At 33.8% G+C, this 19,110-nt stretch overlaps 1 protein-coding gene across 10 annotated transcripts in view; it reads left to right on the top strand.

Annotated features, from left to right (window-relative positions):
• LOC6046331 (tyrosine-protein phosphatase Lar) overlaps positions 1 to 19,110 on the top strand; it is a 483,374-nt gene that overhangs the window by 410,130 nt on the left and 54,134 nt on the right. For 8 of the 10 annotated variants that reach the window (XM_038253031.1, XM_038253038.1, XM_038253036.1 and 5 more), the window contains one exon: positions 4,719 to 5,015. The exons of the other annotated variants lie outside the window; for them this stretch is intronic. In XM_038253031.1, the coding sequence (XP_038108959.1) occupies positions 4,719 to 5,015 (297 nt within the window). The remainder of the gene's footprint in view (positions 1 to 4,718; positions 5,016 to 19,110) is intronic. 10 annotated transcript variants of the gene reach the window in all.

Here is a 19,110-nt window from a genome sequence, read left to right as displayed (position 1 = left end):
AAAAAGCAAATCCAGGTAGAAAGTGCAAGCTGCACGACACTGATGCAGCGTAAGGTGCTTGGGAAGCGTTGCTTTCAGTTGTGGTCAATTTTACTTTCCAGTCTTATGTTGCTGATTTTGATGTACGATTTTTTCTTATTAATTTGTTTTTAGTTGTTTCAACAAACTTGGTTCACTGATTGCTGTTAAAGTTCAATGCAAAAAATATCAAGTATGTTTGAGAAAAAAGAGAAAACTTGAAAGCAACGTCGTATTTTGCAAGGCATTTCAATATAACAATAATGGATGACTTTACCATAAATTGGGGGTGATCAAAGAAAAGTCCAAGGGCCAAATGTGGCATGCTCAAAATTGTCAGTTCAAAGCGACCAAACTTGAAAATTTAATAGTTTTAAAAATAAGCGATTCTGATAATGAAGCAACATTGAAAAAAATGAAAAGAATATTTTACCAAAAACTATAGGATATCCTGAATAAACAAACTATAATGAATAGTTTTTTCTCAATTTTTTCATAAAGAAAGAAAAAATTAACATGTTTTTTAGCATCGGCGTTTCAATATGTCAATAAGCATTGAATTCATTTGATTGAAATTCAATTTCATAAATTTCCTCTGAAGTTGAAAATATTTGAAAAACATTTATAAATTTAATACTTACAAGTTGTACACGACTAAAAGTTATTTTTTTAAAATGGACTTTCAATTCATTTTTTATCGACATTTATTTTCAATAGCCGTAGAACATGGGATTTTTCAAAATTTTACAGTCATTTATTTGATCTAATCTCATCGATGGAAAAACGAACTATTTTGTTTAAAATAGTGATTTTGAAAATTTTGCCTACCAAAAATTGCCTACCAGAAATTTGAAACCAGAATTTTATTAAAATGTTTCCATCAAATTGCAAAATATCTGAGAATTCAGAAAAAAAATATTTTTATTGTTCATGCTTTTGTTTTGTTTTACACCGAATAGGGGAAATCTACCCTTTCCAATCAAAAACCTATCTTCGTCACATGGAGAGTTTGATGCTCGATTAAAGCTCCAAAAATACTATTTGGGCTATATATTCCGGCAACAGCACCGCCTCGAGTGAGTTCAATTTGTTGGGTGGTGACGCGCGGTCAATTATGTGGCATTGTGTGTGAAAAGAAAAGAATTTTATTTCGTGTTTCATCCTGGTTGGCTTGCCCACAAGCAGAAGAAAATCAGTTCAATTTGTTGGGTGGTGACGCGCGGTCAATTATGTGGCATTGTGTGTGAAAAGAAAAGAATTTTGTTTCGTGTTTCATCCTGATTGGCTTGCTCAAGTCCTTCCTACATCATCGTTGATCGGGAGGCACGACGTCGTGTGAATTGTTGCATTAAAATAAGTTTAAGTATTACTGTAAATGACTGTAAAAAAGTCCTTCCTATATCATCAATGTCGTCTGGGTAATCGTGATGAAAAATTACATTTATTCAGTATTTAAATACCTGTGCGCGAGTGTTTTGGTGTGCTAATTAGAAAGACCTTCCCATAGCATCGTTGCTCGGAAGGCTCGCCGACGGGTTTGTTATGAAAGTCCTCCCCATAGCATCGTAGCTCGGGAGGCATCGAAAAGCCAATACCTTATCCTACTAACCCAAAAAAATAATCACGTGATGCTTGAAGGAGATGCTGTGGATTCAACGGTCTCAAGCGGTATCAACAAGTATATAGCGAAAAACTATGTGCTTGATGAGTCTGCAACTTCAACTATCGGACTAACATTCCTCCCTTTTGTTGAACTGCAGGCTTCTTGGGAGGGCGCCGGTATTGACTAATAAAGTCGGGGTCTTCAGGGGTTAAACAGTGAACGGATGGTTGGCTCCCACTGATCATTTTTGATTCATTGTTTAACTTCAGCTGATCTGTCAATAACGGAGTAGCAGCTCATTGGCAGTCAACCATGCTCATGCTCATGCTCATGCTCATGCTATATATTCCGGCAACAGCACCGCCTCGAGTAAGCACGCAAATGTATGCCACTTACTGGCCAAAAAGATCACAGTTAATGCACTTTTGATCATAATTTGTATTTTGCGAGACCACTTCTCATCATTTTGTTGGCACACACAGTGACACACACGAGAATCCCTCAAACGCTTAATGAATATCGCCAAAATTAACTTTTCACTTTCGCTTACTTTTTCACGGCGCTTAAGATATGAAATTGCTTCCAACTACCGGCAACATGTTCTTTTGATCATTAGTAAGGCACTCACTTGAAGAATAATCCCGAAAAATGTAATAAATTAGCAAGCGCCATCAAAAAACAAACGCGCCAAGTCGTTTGACGTTTCAATTTTCAATTTGCATTCCAATCGAAGGCTGAAAAACCGAGCGAGAGACGAAGGCAAAAAAGAACAAAGGCTGGCCGTCAACACCACCAGCAGCACAGCCAGCGATGCCAGGAAACTTTCCCTATAAATGCCACTTTTCCTGAGTGTTCGTTTGCACTGTCAGCGCAAATGGCAACACTCGACAGAGTGTTGGAAGAAAAAAGAACTAAGCCGATATTAGAAAAATGGGCGTGGCCCAATGCATTCGCCTCGATTAGAATACCCTTGGGAATTTTTTTTTGTTAAATGCTTGGTAAAGAAATAGAATAACTTTTAGTGAAAGTGAAAATAAACAGAAATGTTCACAAAAACTTGCTCTACTCGTTGGTGTACTTGGTTTTAGTAAAATTCAAGGGAGACTCTAGATTATCCAGCATCATTCAAACACGACCGCTTATTAGGATTAAAATGGGTAGATTTCCCCTAGTTTACCGTTTGTTTTACAATGTTTTCAATTAAAATTTCTGTGTCCGGTATCTTTTACCTTTATAATAAACACTATGAAAAAAGTTTCTAAAAGTTTTATACGTAATTAATTGGAATTCATAGAATAGGACGTACAAAAATGTAAAAAAAAGCCAAATTTCAAATTTCAAGAAAAATAAGCCTTATAAAATGCCTCACAAAATGTTTCTACAATACTACACTGCCCATGTTCGCATAAATGTCCCATATGCAAAAACAGTAAGCTGAAAAAATTTGAAGTTTGTCCCACATATTTTTTTGTGTTTGTGGCACACGAACCAAACTGCATCAATAATTCAACATCGACAACAATGCATTTGGGACATTTATGCGATCAGGAGCAGTACAAGTAGTGCTATAATCAAAATTTTGTGTATGTCAATGATTTTATTTTTATTTTTTAAAAGCTTTTTCATCTGTGGTCCATAAACACATAAACAAGCATTATGCAATGTAATCTTAAATGTTTATAATCGATTTTTAAAGTTTATTTTTAATTAAAATTACATTTTAGGTCAAAAATTGTTTTGTTTGCCCCCTGATTTTTCATGGAAACTGAACAAAAACTAGAGATAGAATTTGCAATGGCCTTCTAAACATTTTGAGTTAGTTGTTGCCTTCCTCACTGAGGAAAAGCTATAAAATCACTCAAAAATTAACTTTTAAATAAGCCTCCAAGATAAACGTATTTGAGACTTTATTTTGAGTTTGATATTTTGACACACTTCAGCTAATTTCGTTTAACCCGTATAAATCTCTGAATGTCTCACTCAAATAATATCTTATATTAATAATATGTTATATTCAATCTTTCAAAATTATTTGCAACAGCAACATGCAACATCAGTACCAAAATATAGAAATAAAAACATATTTTGGCTAAATTTAATTAGGGCGCAAAATCAAGTAAGATAAGAGATTTTGTTAAATAAATACACCCAAAAAATTTTCTCGACTCACGATCGGATTTCTCATTAGTCAGATTTTACCATTCGCAAATTACGACCATCGAGAAATAACAATCGAAATTTCACTAACGAGATATTACGATCAAAATTTGTAATAGTTAAAATTTCAATTATTTCGAAACTTACAAACCCTCAAATATTTTTTTCAAAATATCAAAAAATTATAAATTGAAAAAAAATAATAAATTTAAAACACTTCAAAAAATGTACAAAGCGGTAAAATTTTAAAATCTTTGAAGCCGCAATTTTTGAATTTATGAAATAAAAAAATACAATTTTAAATTTTATAATAGGCCCGCTGCAACTATTTTTTATCGATGTTGAAGGCAAAAAAACTAAAATTTAAATTTTAAGCAAAGGTCTCAATTTTTTTTTTTGCAAACTTTTTGAAATACCTACAATTATGATGAATTTTCACTAAAATACAATATTTATGAATTGGGCCAATTTTGCCCATTTGAAAAATTATTTTTCCTGTTTTGTCTTTGTAAATTTTGTTATAATTATGATGCAAAATCTGAAGAACCAAAATCATTTATGCATAAATCAATACTCAATAGCAATAAATTTGTGAACTAAGTCGTTATCATGAGTTGGATTTTTATAATCCCATTTTATTTTTAATTATTTGTAATAAGTAAGTTTATCTTAGTTTTATAATCATATTACGCTATGTTTTCGCTTTTTATCACTTTTGTGCTTTAGGTTACCTTCTAATTAGTTGTATTTTGTTTCTTTTCTTTTTTCTTTTCATTTGTTTCGTGTGTGATTTTCTGCTTCAAACTGAAAATTTGAAAAAAAACAAAATGTAAAACTATCACCAAAACAACAATAAAAAAAAAAACCTACCGAAAAATAATTCGTCACCCAAATTCGAACCACCACCCACACCGCGTGTTCGCGCGCGCTGTTCATGTAGTCCCCGGTGCACCGCCCCGTAATATAACCGTCGAGGCGACCAGCCCCACGACGATCAACGTGTCCTGGCTGCCGCCGCCGGTCGAGCGGTCCAACGGGGCCATAGTGTACTATAAGGTATTCTTCGTCGAGGACGGCCGCACCGACGCCGAGGCCACGGTGACCACCCTCAACTCCACCAGCCTGACGCTGGACGAGCTGAAGCGCTGGACCGAGTACAAGATCTGGGTGCTGGCCGGAACGACCGTCGGGGACGGGCCCCGCTCCTACCCGGTCACTGCTCGAACCCACGAAGACGGTACGTACTTTGCAACCACTCTCTCTATCTGCTGCTCTCTCAGTTTTGTCCTCCCAACCCCCCAAAACAAAACAATTCCTCACCGAAGATAGTTTCGACACACGCCACAACAAAACCCGGAGACACCAACCACCACCACCACCAGAGACACCAACCTTCACAACAACAACACTGGATTACACACTCTCTGATCAACAACCAATCAACTAACTAACTAACCAGCTACTAACCGATCGAAAAAAGTTTTTCTTCCCCCTTTTTGCAGATTACTAACCGATTTTTTTGTATTTTGAAGGTTTTTAATCTTTTTGTAAAAAAAAAACAATAACAACTAAAAACTCACACAAACACACACCTAATAGTCTATAAGCAAATGATTTTTGTGATTTTTGATAACCAACCGTATTTTTGCAAACAATACCCGCAATTGTTTTGTACCCCACACAAAAAGCAGCCCGCAAGGATTTCTAACCTACCATTTTTGAATTTTGAATAGCGCTGCCCGTCACGACCACAAAAAAAAACCCACCGGAAACAGTCAAACCGTTTGTGTTTAGTTACAATACTATTGTTTCTATTTTTGTGGGTGACCACAAAACGTTTGAATTTTTGTATATTTTTTTTCTCGTTTTTATTTTCACAATTTGTGTACCTTTTGTCTCATCAACGGCTGAAAGTCCCCGGAAACGGGAACGTTTTGTTTTTTTTTCTTTCACCGTTGTGGTTCCCTTATTTTTGTGTATGGACAGTTAATTTCCCCTGGCGGAAGCCAGGGAAAAGCCCCCGGCGGTGCCGATAGTAGTAGCAGTAGCAGCAGCAGCAATATGTTTTTTTATGTGTGTGTGTGTGTGCGACAACTACATTCCTGGCTGTGAATATATTTTTATAATCCTTTTTATTCGGGTAAAGATTTTTGTGCAGTGAGCAGTTCTCTACGAAAAACTAAGGTTGAACTTACTTTTCCAAATATTGAGAAGAATCAAAAAACAAAATAAAATTATCTATTTTTATTTTAAAAAACTTTAACTAAAGTCTTTGTAATTTTTATATTTTTATCAATTATAAAATTATTTATTCCAATCTGCAAGGCTAGAAATAACATTTGTTTTTAAACACGTAATATTGCTTTTTAATAGTGAGTATTTAAAATTTTCTATACATTTGAAAATTAGGGAAGTTATGATACTACAGTTAAAAAAAAATTGTGTAAATTTGGAAGGTGAACAATTTAACGGTGTATTATTACCTCATTTTAGACTTAAAAAGTGACAAAATACCCGAATAATGGTGTACTTACATATTTTTAGTATTAAAATTACACTTTTTTAATAATATTTCCATATTTTTTCCACGCAATGTCCATGAACTATTTTCATTAAAATGATTTTTCAATTGAGCTTAATTACAACACAGTAACAAAGTTTTTTTCTTTTAAGGTTGAAAGTTATATGGTTGAATATTCCCTCTTTTTGCGTAACTTTACCAAAAACAATGTGGTAAAAAAGATCAATTCAACAGAAACTGATGAAAATTAACCAACTCTTGGTGTAAAACCAATCATTTTTTAAGAAAACATCTTTCTTTGAACTTTCCAAATTTATTTGTATTACATAATTAAAGAGCTAATATTCAACCTTCCAAATTCACACATTTTTAACTGTGTAATGGCAATCAACAAATCACGTAATGATCGAAAAAGACGATTTTGAAATTCTGTAAATTCTTCGTGTTTTCTGAAATATGAAACCTAACAATTCCCTTTGTGATTTATAGTAATGATTTTTGTTTTTTACCTTATTTGCGTAATAAGTGTGTTTCCCAAAGAATATTTTTTCACAAAAAAAATATTTTTTCAATAATTATTAAACCTTATCTTCAAATGCATCATTTTTTACACATTTTTTTGACACAAAATCTGTAACAATTACTTGATGTAATATTACCATACTTTTTTATCTTTGTGAATTCGGGAAAAAATATTGCCATAATGGGGTTGCCAGAACCCCGTCAATGTTAAAATTTGTGATTAGTGCTTCAAAATAGATAGTAATGAAAAAATAATAAATAAAAAATTGGGTATAGTTGAGGTTATGTTGATTAAAAAACACAATAAAACATGTAATTATACATGGGAGAATATTGACAGTTTTAGTGTAAGTAAAATGTGTAATATTACCTCTAAAAATGTGTAAATTTGCATCTGTTTGTGTAGTTTTACTTATTTCACATAAATTTAGGTAAAATTACATCTAAAAAGAGTTAGTACTAAACCATTAAATTGTTCAACCATCAAAAATTAAACTATTTATACTGTGAATATAGCAACCAATAGTTCAATTGAATGAATGAACAATTTTTGAATTTGAGCATTCAGAATTTGAAATCATTTGCATAGCACCTCTGTGCTCACAGAGGCATCGAAATGTGAAATATTTTTTTCTTAAAAATATACAATTAGAAAATTTTCCTTTTTTTGTTTTGGAAACATACAAATCACCTCATGTTGCTCAAAAAATCCTATTTCTGATGTAATATTACCTCTATTAAGTCTGAAAAAGTTACATTACAACGAAACAGTGATAAATTTACTAATTTTTAGATGGAAAATTACACTTTTTTCCTGGCATGAGAGATGTACCCAGACAAATATTAGCATAATTTTTCTACATTTTTAATTAAAATACAAAACGATATTAAGATAATATAAAATTCCCCCAAAATAGGATTAAAAAAATTGTAAAAAAAAAGATTATTAAATCAATTTACTTAACTAAAAAAATTAAAGGCAAAAATAAATAACTTATTCGAAGTATTAGCAGAACCATTAAATTGAATAACAACATAGTTATTTTCCAATATTAAAACAACTAAAAAAATGTTTAGAAACAACAGTAAACAATTAAATAACATCGCGCTACAAAACGAGCACGAGTAAATAAAGCTAAATCAAATATGTATTCCAATGTAAAGAAATATTGCTTGTTGAAACAATCCGACATTGAAATGTTTATGAGAATATTTTAAAACATTAGTTTAAAATATTTTTCAATATCTTGTTATTAAAATAATCACGACTTGGGTTTATGATTAAAATTTATAAAATATTAATCTCGACCACAGATAAAAAAAAATCAAAATTGAGCTGCCAAGAGTTCGAATTGAATAAATTGGATTCGTTATTTGGAACACAACTGTTCTTAACTAAATAAAAGTTTTGTTCTTGCGGATCTGACCAACAGCTTCGATAAATATTTGTTTGATTGTCCGTTATGAGTGATGTTAAATTCAATTCAAATGATTTTTTTAGTTTAAATAGGTCCTTCTCAAAAATAAATTTATGATAAAAAATTGCAAAAGAAGAGTAAAGATGTTTATCAAATTTTAATTAAACCCAAAAAAGTGCAACACCTTTTCGTAGAGAACGGCTCCACTGCAAAAACCACCAACAACGGCATTTTAAAAACTCGCAGAGTAATTTTATTTTTTCTCCCCCCACAAACATTTGAACCAGGTCCAGGTCATGCCAACGTAACAATCCGGAGCGTGTCCAGCTTCCCTCGACGGTATCCGGGCTGCCGCGAGTAGTCACGGTCCGTCCCCGGAACAAGAGAGCCCGTAATTAAGGGATACTTCACGTTTCTGTGTGAAGTTGCTTGTTTCGCTTTTTTTACACCCCCACTGGTAAAATATAAAAATCTGGTTTACCACGCGCCCATGGAAGTGTAACGCTTGTCCCACTCTCGAGAATTAAGAGCGAGAAAAAAAAACGCAGTCAAAAAATAACTCTCCGTAACGGATACCGTGACAACTCGCGACGGCCCCCTCGGCCGGAGGACAAACACATTTTTGATGTCCTCCGGCTGTGGTTGGACCAGTGTTTTTTTTTATTATCATCTCTATAAATTTTTCGTTCGTGTGTGCGCTGAACCATACTTTATGAATCTACAAAATAATAAAGGAAAAAAAATGAATCATACCCACGTACAAACACACAAACCTGCACTCAGAAGCATGGCCTCGATGGATGCAGCCCACGCAAAACAAGCAGTGTAACAAGCGAGCGCAGAACGTAAATTAAAATTTGCGTTTGTTAAATTAGAGAATCGAACAAAAAAGATTATGATGTTTTCTTTTCATACATTTTTTTTTGCTTGCGATGTAATTAAAACAGGCTCTCGTGGAAACAATTACGTCTGATTAGGAAGGCAGGATCAGTGAAATGGAACGGTACATTTCCAGTTAAAATGAAAGAAATATAAATAGCACTAACCAACAAAAATTCCAACCTCCAAACAAGATAAAGTATGACAGAGCGACAGTTTTGCTCAATTATAATTATGAAAAAATACCAGGAAACCTTTTTTCTAATACAAAAGTGTAATTACATGTAAAATTAATTTGGAAAACGGAAAGCTTTTGCACTTTTATAAATCGTCCAATAACAGTGCTCATTATAAAGAAACAAAGTTATTATCAATAAAGAAAAGTTTCTTCAATTTTCTCTTTCGGCATATTTGATCGACCCCCGTAAAGTTTTTTTTATTGGCAGCATGTTGGAATCTATTAACATCACTTTCAATGACAAATAACTTACCTTTCGAGGAAAACTCTTCTAACTCGTCCGAAGGATCTTTCATACAATTTTGGCAGCACTCAAATATGGTGAAATCGAAAATCTGTATCTCGCAAAACGATTTAACTGATTCATATGGTATCTTCAGCAAAGTTGTAATTTTGATAAAGACAAATCATAAAAAATATTCACACCAAAAAAAATAAGTTCTTTTTTGCAAAAAAAAAAAAAAATCACGAACTTTTAAGCAATTTTTAAGCCACAGAGAATCTTGCACAAAAGTCAAGGAGATAAAAAAAAATTTCGAACTATGTCTGTTGATTTCATGTCAAGTTTTAATTCAGATAATATTTGTTCCTGAAACATTCACAACTAGGAATATTGTTTGGTTATATGTTGGGCAACAAAAATTACGCTATTATGGAATGAATATTGCCAATTTCCTTTTCGACAATTTATTTTAACGACTTTTTGCCTTTCTTACAAAAGAAAGGTTTAAGGTTTGCTTTTAGAAAAAAACGCTTTTTTCAGAAATCTAAAAAAAATCGTGCACGGCGAGGATTCGTCCCAGGAAAAAATCCTATTACTAAATTGAAGGTTTAGATGCGCTCTTTCGATTGAATTTTGGCCCGAAACCCGGAACTCAAAGTCTGAATTTTGAGAGCTCTTTTTCTGAAATACATGACCGATGTCTGTATCCGCTCTTAAAAATTTGTGTCTTCCATCACTGGAAAACTGCTCGTGAAACCCACAATTTTTAAAAGCCAGATCTGTAGCCGTGGGGTCGGAGACGAACATTTTATTTTTCGATTCACAATTTTCGACCAGTAAATGTGGTCAAAGCCATTTTAGAGGTATTTTTTGGACTATTTTACAGATAACACTATCAAATTTAAAGAATTCAGTTTCAAACAAAAAGCCATTCGAAAACATGCGCCATAAACTATTTGGGCCCAAAATTTGAAGCTTTTCCAAAATGTATTTCCAGAGATATAGCGATTTTAGTGTTTTTCGTCTTATTTTTACCCTATTTTTTCCTATTAATTTTTTGGATTTATACAAAATCATATACTGAACATCAAAGTCCCGGCTCGTTCTCGCTCGAAAGCTCGACAAGTCGTCAAGTCGAAGCTTCAACGCCAGCGCTTTTACGCTTGCGCGTTTTACGCTGCGCGTGAAAGTGTTCTTTCTGGCTTCTCATAATTGATCGACAAAGTGCAATTGCGATACATATTTTTTTAAGTTAATTATAGACTAACATTATTGACTGAGTACCCTTTTTTTCTAATAATGTCAATCCAATATGTTTTTCTTAATTAAATTTAAATGTCTTGCGACAAATAATGTACTTCTGAAATTAAAAAAATGGCATTTGAGGTTAACCCTTAACCCGAGCAGGGGTAAATAACACCGGAATACCAAATTTTGGTATTACTTGGGTAAATAACAGCGACCAAAATGTGCCCTTGGTTGCCCAGTAATAGATGGTAAAATACCATGAAATCATACCAAAATCATGTATGTGTAAGGGCACAACAATACCAAACCATGTTATTCCAAGGGTAAAATAATACCTCAAAATAAAACCATTTCAATACCAAGTTGAGGTCTTCTGGATTTTGAACATTGCTTGAATACCAAAACTTGGTATTGCCATGGTTTTATTTTTAGGTATTCCGCGCCCTTGGAAAATCATATTTTGGTATTTCTGTGGTCTTTCACATACATGATTTTGGTATGATTTCATGGTATTTTACCATCTATTACTGGGAAACCAAGAGCACATTATGGTCGCTGGTATTTGAACAAGTAATACCAAAATTTGCTATTTTCATACCATTTTTAGTGCAGCAGTTGCGGTTAGTGAAAAAACGGAAATTATTCATATGCAACAGCCAAATCTACTCACCTGATGATTCCATGTTGTTCTTAGTGATATTCTTCACCACACCGAATGCATTTGTCATTGATGAACGGCCTGTGCTTGAAGTTCTTGAAGCTTCTGAAAAATAACTAGATTGAAAAATAAGTATTATTAAAATGAAACTGAATTGAAATTCACCAAAATTCATTAATCTGTCGATTGACTCGTTTATCAAAGTATTTGGTTATCCCAACTTAGGGAAATTTCAACGTTTTTTAAAAAAATATTAGTGGGTATATCACACTAATTTTTAAAATCATCCTAAATTATTTTGTCAAAATTGGTAAAAATTTTCCTATAGTTTCAGAGGAATTTGATAAAACACTTTAAAACCAAAATACAGTCGACTCTCTCGTTGTCGATATTGAAGGGACCGTCGAGAGCGGGAGTTATCAAATTATAGAACAAAAAATCAAAGCATGCTTCTTGAAGGGACTGAAAAATTTATTAACAGCAGGAGCAATATTGATATCGAGAAGATCGACAGCCAGAGATTAGACTGTAATACCAAAATGTGCCATCCTGACTTAGAAAATTTTCCACAATTTCAAGTCATTTCTATAGGGGGTATATCAAAAATGTTTAAAATCAAGTTTGAAATTTCCGGTTTTGAATGAAAGCATTCGCTTTGAGACATGATTTTAGCGCAAAATTAATTATTTAGTCAAAATTGGTCAAAATTTTCCCATAGTTTCAGAGGAATTTGATAAAACACTTTAATACCAAAATAATACCAAAATGTGCCATCCTGACTTAAAAAATTTTCCACAATTTCAAGTCATTTCTATAGGGGGTATATCAAAAATGTTTAAAATCAATTTTGAAATTTCCGGTTTTGAATAAAAGCAATCGCTTTGAGACATCATTTTAGCGCAAAATTAATTATTTTGTCAAAATTGGTCAAAATTTTCCCATAGTTTCAGAGGAATTTGATAAAACACTGTAATACCAAAAGAATACCAATATGTGGTGTTCGACCATTGACAAATTCTGAAATTTTGCAATATCAAAACAATACCTTAAATTGGTATGATACCACATTTTGCTCTTGCATAATCCTTAAGACAAATTTTAAAGGGTCCAGGAATACCAAAATTTGGTATTGATACCAGAGAAAGGTATTATTACGCATTTCCCTTGTTATTTACCCATGCTCGGGAAAAGATTCGAAGCTTTAGGTAAAATTCTCACTGGATGGTATCATTATGTTTTTGAAAAAATAATTGCACCAAAATATATCTTGGAGTTTCATCATTTTGTAAGAAAGGCTCTATTTCACCTCTGGTGATATTAAATCGGGTTTTTTGTTATATCGTTTGAAAATAAGATATTCACTCACCATTTTTGTTTACCTTGACCAAATGGGATGAAAATTGAATTGATATAATTAAATTTTTCAAAAAGGGTTGTTCGAGAAGAATCTTTTTAAAAGTATTAATGGTATAACCGTTAAATTTAAAGTATAAAAAATATCGTTTAATTTCAACCACTTTTATACTATGAAAAATTTTTTAATCTAATTAATTTATAACGACATTTAACCATATAACTAAAATCATTCCATAAATGGAACCATTAAAAATCTTATGAAGTTTACCCAAAGAATCCAACCAAATTTAAAAAACTCGCTTCAATTTTTGTAAAATTGTGAGTTTGGTTTCATGAAACAGTGTTTCAAGTTAAAAAGCGCTAGAAATTAGATTTTTTAGACAAATTCAATGATTATCTATTTGTTCACAAGTTGAAAATACTTGTTCTGAAATAAGTAATTTGCCATGAAAAAACATTATTTCTACATGATATTTTTTTTCGTTTCAACGTTCTGGTCACTGAGACAAATTTAAAAACAATTTTATTTTTGTGGGGCATAAATTTTCAATGTCCAAACTCTTTGATAAAAAAAATACTTTTTAACAAAAAATACTAATAATATTTTTTTTATTTGGTACGATTTGAAAGACAGCATAAAAAATAAAAAAAAAAACTTATAATATTTTCTCAAAGTTTCATGATTTTTAACAAGCATTCAAGCCATTCATTGACCCTCACACTGATTTTGGACATTAAAGATGCCGTTCTATGCAATTCTGTTGCAAAATATTAATCAGAAACAGGATCAGAATAATTTTCGTCATATTTCAAATTTCCCGGGAATTCCCGGGATTTCCCGGGAAAATTGTAGAAAATTTCCCGTTTCCCGGGAATTTTGTAACCCCGGGAAATTGAACGCTCTAAAATGTACTCATAATTTGCAAGTTAAAGCCATTGAAGGTTATGTTCAGTTAACTTCAGATTTTTTGCAATAGTTTTCATGTTGTTCATTCAATAACACAAATTTGAGACTCAAAAAATTAGCTAACAATTAAAATTAAGCCTTAATTTTTCAATTCACGAAAGATCGACAATGCTTAAGAAATAAAATTTTCCCATTATTTGAATCTTTTTTTAAATTTTGAAATCAAGCCTAACAGTTCCAAAGAAAAAAAAATTTGGCTCTTTTGAAATTCAAGGTTTTACTAAAATGGCTGTATCTTGACACTGAAGGGACAAAACTAATAGTTCAAAGCAAAATTATTCATAAAGAAATTACCTACAAGATGATTGTTTAGTACACATGAATTTCCTCCCTCAATTTCGTTTCAAAAAGTGCGAAAATTTCGGTTATTTCTGCCGATATTCAGTGGAGAAGGTGGTGGTCGCAGAAAAGACGTCTGACGGTGGTTTCCAGCGTGACTTCAGGAGCACATCTTTCTGGATTTTCCGAGCCTGTTGCAAAAAATTGAGCTGCTTTTTGGATTTCAACGTCAACGTTTCCTGGTAGCAACTCATCGGCGGATGGTGATCTTCATCCGGTGCGTTTCCTTGGAAACGCAAAAATGCGTAATATCAACCATCTGCTGTTTCAAGTTTGTCGACGGATCTCAAGTTAATCAAATCGGACCACTCCTGATACTGAAGATGAAGCTGGTATTGAAGATACATAATTTGGTGAGCCCGTTCTTGTTATAGTACAAAAAAAACTTTCACTTATACGCTTACATTCACTCATTCCACTCAAGACTAACTACGCCAATTTCCACTAAATACGCGGTAGGGTGTTCCCTTGGTCGTTCGCTGTGAGTTGTGGATTGCCTGCTTCTCTAATGAAGGTTCGACTGAGGGGGCATGCTTATTAATTTCTCGTCGCTCCATACCCTCAGTGACGTGATGGGAGCAAGGGCGTCTATGCGAAGTGTCCCTACACCCGCTACAAATTTCCGGCGCTTGGGGTGGGAAGAGGGAAACCATTTTGTTCTATGCGCCGGTATTTGTAGCATTCAAATTCGTGCAAAAAAACTTATGCACGTGGGTGTACAGATTACGGAGTAAAAGATGATCGAATTGTTCACCTAGCGCTCACATGTGTTCCAGGACCAAGTTGCCTGCGGGTATGGGGATCATACATACATACATACATACAAGATGATTGTTTAGTACACATTTTTAGGTGATTTGTTGTGGCGAAAAAAATCACATGCTTTTCTTTGTTTTGATAAGTATAGAAAACACTCAAAAATTATGCACAGTAAAAAATAATGTAAATTTAAAAGGTGTAATTTTGGGAGGTTGAATATTATCTCTTTTATGGTGTAATTTTACTTCAAACTGAAAAAGTGAAATTACACCAGAAGAGTGGTAAATTATTATAGGTAAAATTACACATTTTTTCTGACATATTTTCTATGAATTTTTCAGTAAATCGCAAATCGCGATTTCTAAACTATGTTTGTCAATTTTTGTTGTTTGAAAACCATGTTCTGAGGCAAAAACCAAAACCCGAGTGAGCCCGAAGGTTTTCGCCACGTCGTCTTTTTTGGGACACACTGGTCCGCATTATAAAATCATCTTTTGAGCCACAACAAAGTATGAGCGAAAAGTTTGCCGCCGATTCATACAGTTTTTTAAACAAGGAAATTTGTTTTGATAAAATTTAATCAAACTATAGAAAAACTGTAAAATTATTCTTTTCAAGAGTCACCCAAGTAGCACTTTACTTTTAAATGACAATTTCAGAAAATCGAATATTAAAACTCACATTTTAAAAAGATAAAAATCTAGAAAGGGCGCGATTCGGAGAAATGATAAGAGGAATTTCAAATATTACTAAGATAGATAGATTTAATTGATATTGGTTCATGCAAACATTATGTTTCGATTAGGTTTTCTAATAATGTGAAATATGGCAACCAAAATAATCTCACGGAGCCCAACTGGACTGGAATCATCCTGATTATTTCAGAAAAAAAAAATCCAGTCAAGGAACTCACAGCTTTCACTTTTTGATTTTCAGTTGTTTGTCAAATCAACAATGATAGAATTAATTAAAAATGTTTGGTATGGTGAAATGGAAACATGTTAAAAATATAACAGAAGTCTTCATTACATTGAAAAAGGGGAAATGTTGCTCACATTTGTTCAGCAATTCATGTATTTTTTTCATGTTAAAAAAGAAAACTGCGATACGTACATTTTTATTTATTTACATTCGTGATGATATGTAGTGCGATTATTTCTACCGAATTCAATCATATCTATGACATGATGAAAGCTTGTGTATTTTTAATTACATCGGATGGCCAGTAGTCAATTTCCGAACGATGAACGCTGATGAATAATTCCACCTAATAACATATCGTCGCCGTCGTGCTAACTTGTCGCACCTGCATTTTGGGCCAAATTGAGTTGAGAACGCCATTTTGTGTAGCTAACAATGCCTCACCTTTGACCTTCACAGATCCCCAAAAATCAATTTCAAACCTAAGATATTCAACGATACCCAAAAAAACCTCCGTCCATTGTTGTCGCTCTTCATATAAAAGAAGATTGATGTAAGTGCGACAAATGGCCAAAGAGATTTCAGGTCAGAACGCGTTTGACGCACGTACTAGTTAGACTAACGTTAACATTTTTAATTATAACTCGGGACTCCAGCAACTAACTTCAACCAAACTTCGGGAAAACGTGTTTGTTATTGTTTACATTGCGTGCTTTCGTTTTTGTTTATTCAAGGTCAAACATTAAAACGCGTTTTTCTCGGAACGTCGAAATGGTTGGTGCGACAAGATAGCACGACGACGTGTGGTGGTAACTGAATATGTTAATGTATAGGAATTTATGCACGTGACTCGCACTCTCAACATCTGTACCGTTCCCAGAATTGCATGTGAGGAAAAATGTTTTTGCTGCCAGGGAATAATGTGATGATGTTACAAGGACATCGTGTGCTTTGTGCTTGATTTTGATGTTAAAAATGGGACGGCTCTCTAGGGACTAGTTTCGCAAATTAAGCGACACGTTTCCACATTGAACAGACCAGCTAACAATTATTACATCCGTTGGGAATTGGAAAAGAGGTTTTGTTCCAGGTTGAATTATGTGGCCCATTCAAACTGCAATCTGGAAGCTTTAGTTTTCAATTATTTCCCCAATGAAAACCCCATTTCACCTGAAAGGGATGCTTTAACTCCGAAAAACGCGCCAGCATCATAACAAGAAAAAGCGAATTCAATCTCCCCACCGTTCCACTTCTCGAGTTTTAATCAAATCTCACATTCCAAAATTAGTTCCGCGTCAGCGAAATGACATTCTTCATTTTGCGAGATTTTTGGGGGCAACCCGTGTCGTCCAAGCTTTCCTCTCGCTCTCTCGTAAAAGCCTTTCATTCAGTGTGTTGAGTTTAGCGCTTTTCACCAAGCTATGGGGTTTCCCAGCGTCGTCGTCCCTTTTTTGGAAAATCCAAGCGACACGAAGCGCAAAATAAAATTAAGATTCTCATTACAGGACGGTCTCTGCTGGCCGGGCTCATTCCGCACAGTGCTGGCTCATTAGGGCTAGGCTGGGTAAGGTGGGCAATTATTTGTTGAAACGTGGAAAATACATTTTATTCAGATTGTTTTAGTTGAAAAATATATCAAATTTCTGATAAGCTTGTGAATTTGAAATCGCCACATTCAATTACAAAATCTGATTTTAACCCAATTCTCATTGCCCGGTCCTCATCCGAAAATTGAAATCTCGCTCTGAAAAACCTTTTACCAGTCCAGGAGCTAAAATACGCACAATAGAAGGATAATGAATCAAGCACTCGAAGAGGGTGCCGGGACCCGACCAAACAAATTACTTTTCCTGCGAAAAAGGTCCAAAAAACAATAAAAATTCCAAAAATTCAACGCCCCTCAGCTGGGTGGGGTGACGTTTGAAGACGAACACCTTGCCGGAATTTAGAATTCCTTCAAGGCGATTCCACGCGAAGCATGACGAACGCGAGAGTGACAGCCAAATGTAAACTCTGTTATTTGAAATGTGAAATAGTTTTTGCTTGAAATAAGAGACCACAAAGGGTTTTCGCCTTAATTTTTGTTACTGTATTTTTTAAACATCACTTTGAAGTTAAATTTCAATTCAATTCATTGCAACCAAATTTCTAATAAATACAGATTTATTGCATTAGATGTACAGTCATCCCACATATTCGGAACACCCACAAATTCGGATCACTTTGATGATAATTTGTCAATAGCATGCCAAAAGTAGCTTTTCTGTCGACCTTACTATTTTTAGAACCTTCATTTGGACATTATCTTGCTATTTCACTGGTAAAATTAGTACTTTTTGAACAAAAAACTTCATTCCAAGACTATTTTGTGCAGAGCAGCAAAACACTGCCTCCAAATGACCTGTTTCATAATTGTGGGATGTTATTGTGCCTCCCACAATTGTGGAACACCTGAATTTAACTGATATTTTCACACAAAAAAAGTTATCAAACCATGTATAAAACATCACTAAGCTTGAGTTTCATTGGTTTCAGTGTGTGAAGTCATTATTTGGTAATAAATATGTACTCCTGGAAAGATCCAAAGTTTGTTTACTTTCGTAAGCAAAAGTGTTCCGAATTTGTGGATTTCAAGGGTTGACCCTAATTCTTCAAAAACTTCATATAAAAGTTAAAATTTGCAGATGTTCTATACAGCATTCGAAAGATCGCAAGAAAATCTTTCAAATGAAGGTAAAAGCGAGTCATTAAGTTCAATTATCGATTTGCTATGATTTTGTGAACATTGGCCGATCTGGAAACCGTTCCGAATATGTGGGATGACTGTAATAGTTAATTGTTGATTTACGTACAACAAATAAACTTGGAAAAGCAATAGCACCTTGCCAATTTGATTGCTTTCACCAAACATAACCTGGCAAAAATTCTTCCAAAACATTACCCGCCGTAAGCTAGGCGGCACCCAGTCCCACTCCTCTGGCCCCTAAAGTCATCAAAGTCCCATTTCACTGTGAGTTTTGATGCCAGCAGCAGCAGAACGGGATTTGATGTCATTTAAATGGCCACTCAACTCGTTTGAGGACGACAATTCGAGAGGAAAAAGGGTTCAACGTGGACCTTCAGGTATCGCCATATCGTTGCCGAAGTGCCAAAAATTTGCATTTTGATCGGATTTTTTTAAGTTTAAAGAAATTTTAAAAGCTTCAGTTTTTTACATGTTTTTAATTAAGATATTTTTTTAAAAAAAAAAAGTGTTTCTGGCAAAAAGTTGTAAACATTATGA

Source organism: Culex quinquefasciatus, chromosome 2, assembly GCF_015732765.1.
Source record: "Culex quinquefasciatus strain JHB chromosome 2, VPISU_Cqui_1.0_pri_paternal, whole genome shotgun sequence".
Classification (NCBI taxonomy): Eukaryota; Metazoa; Arthropoda; class Insecta; order Diptera; family Culicidae; genus Culex; species Culex quinquefasciatus.
Note: the sequence above shows the minus strand (reverse complement) of the source record. Positions and strands in the feature narration are given on the sequence as shown.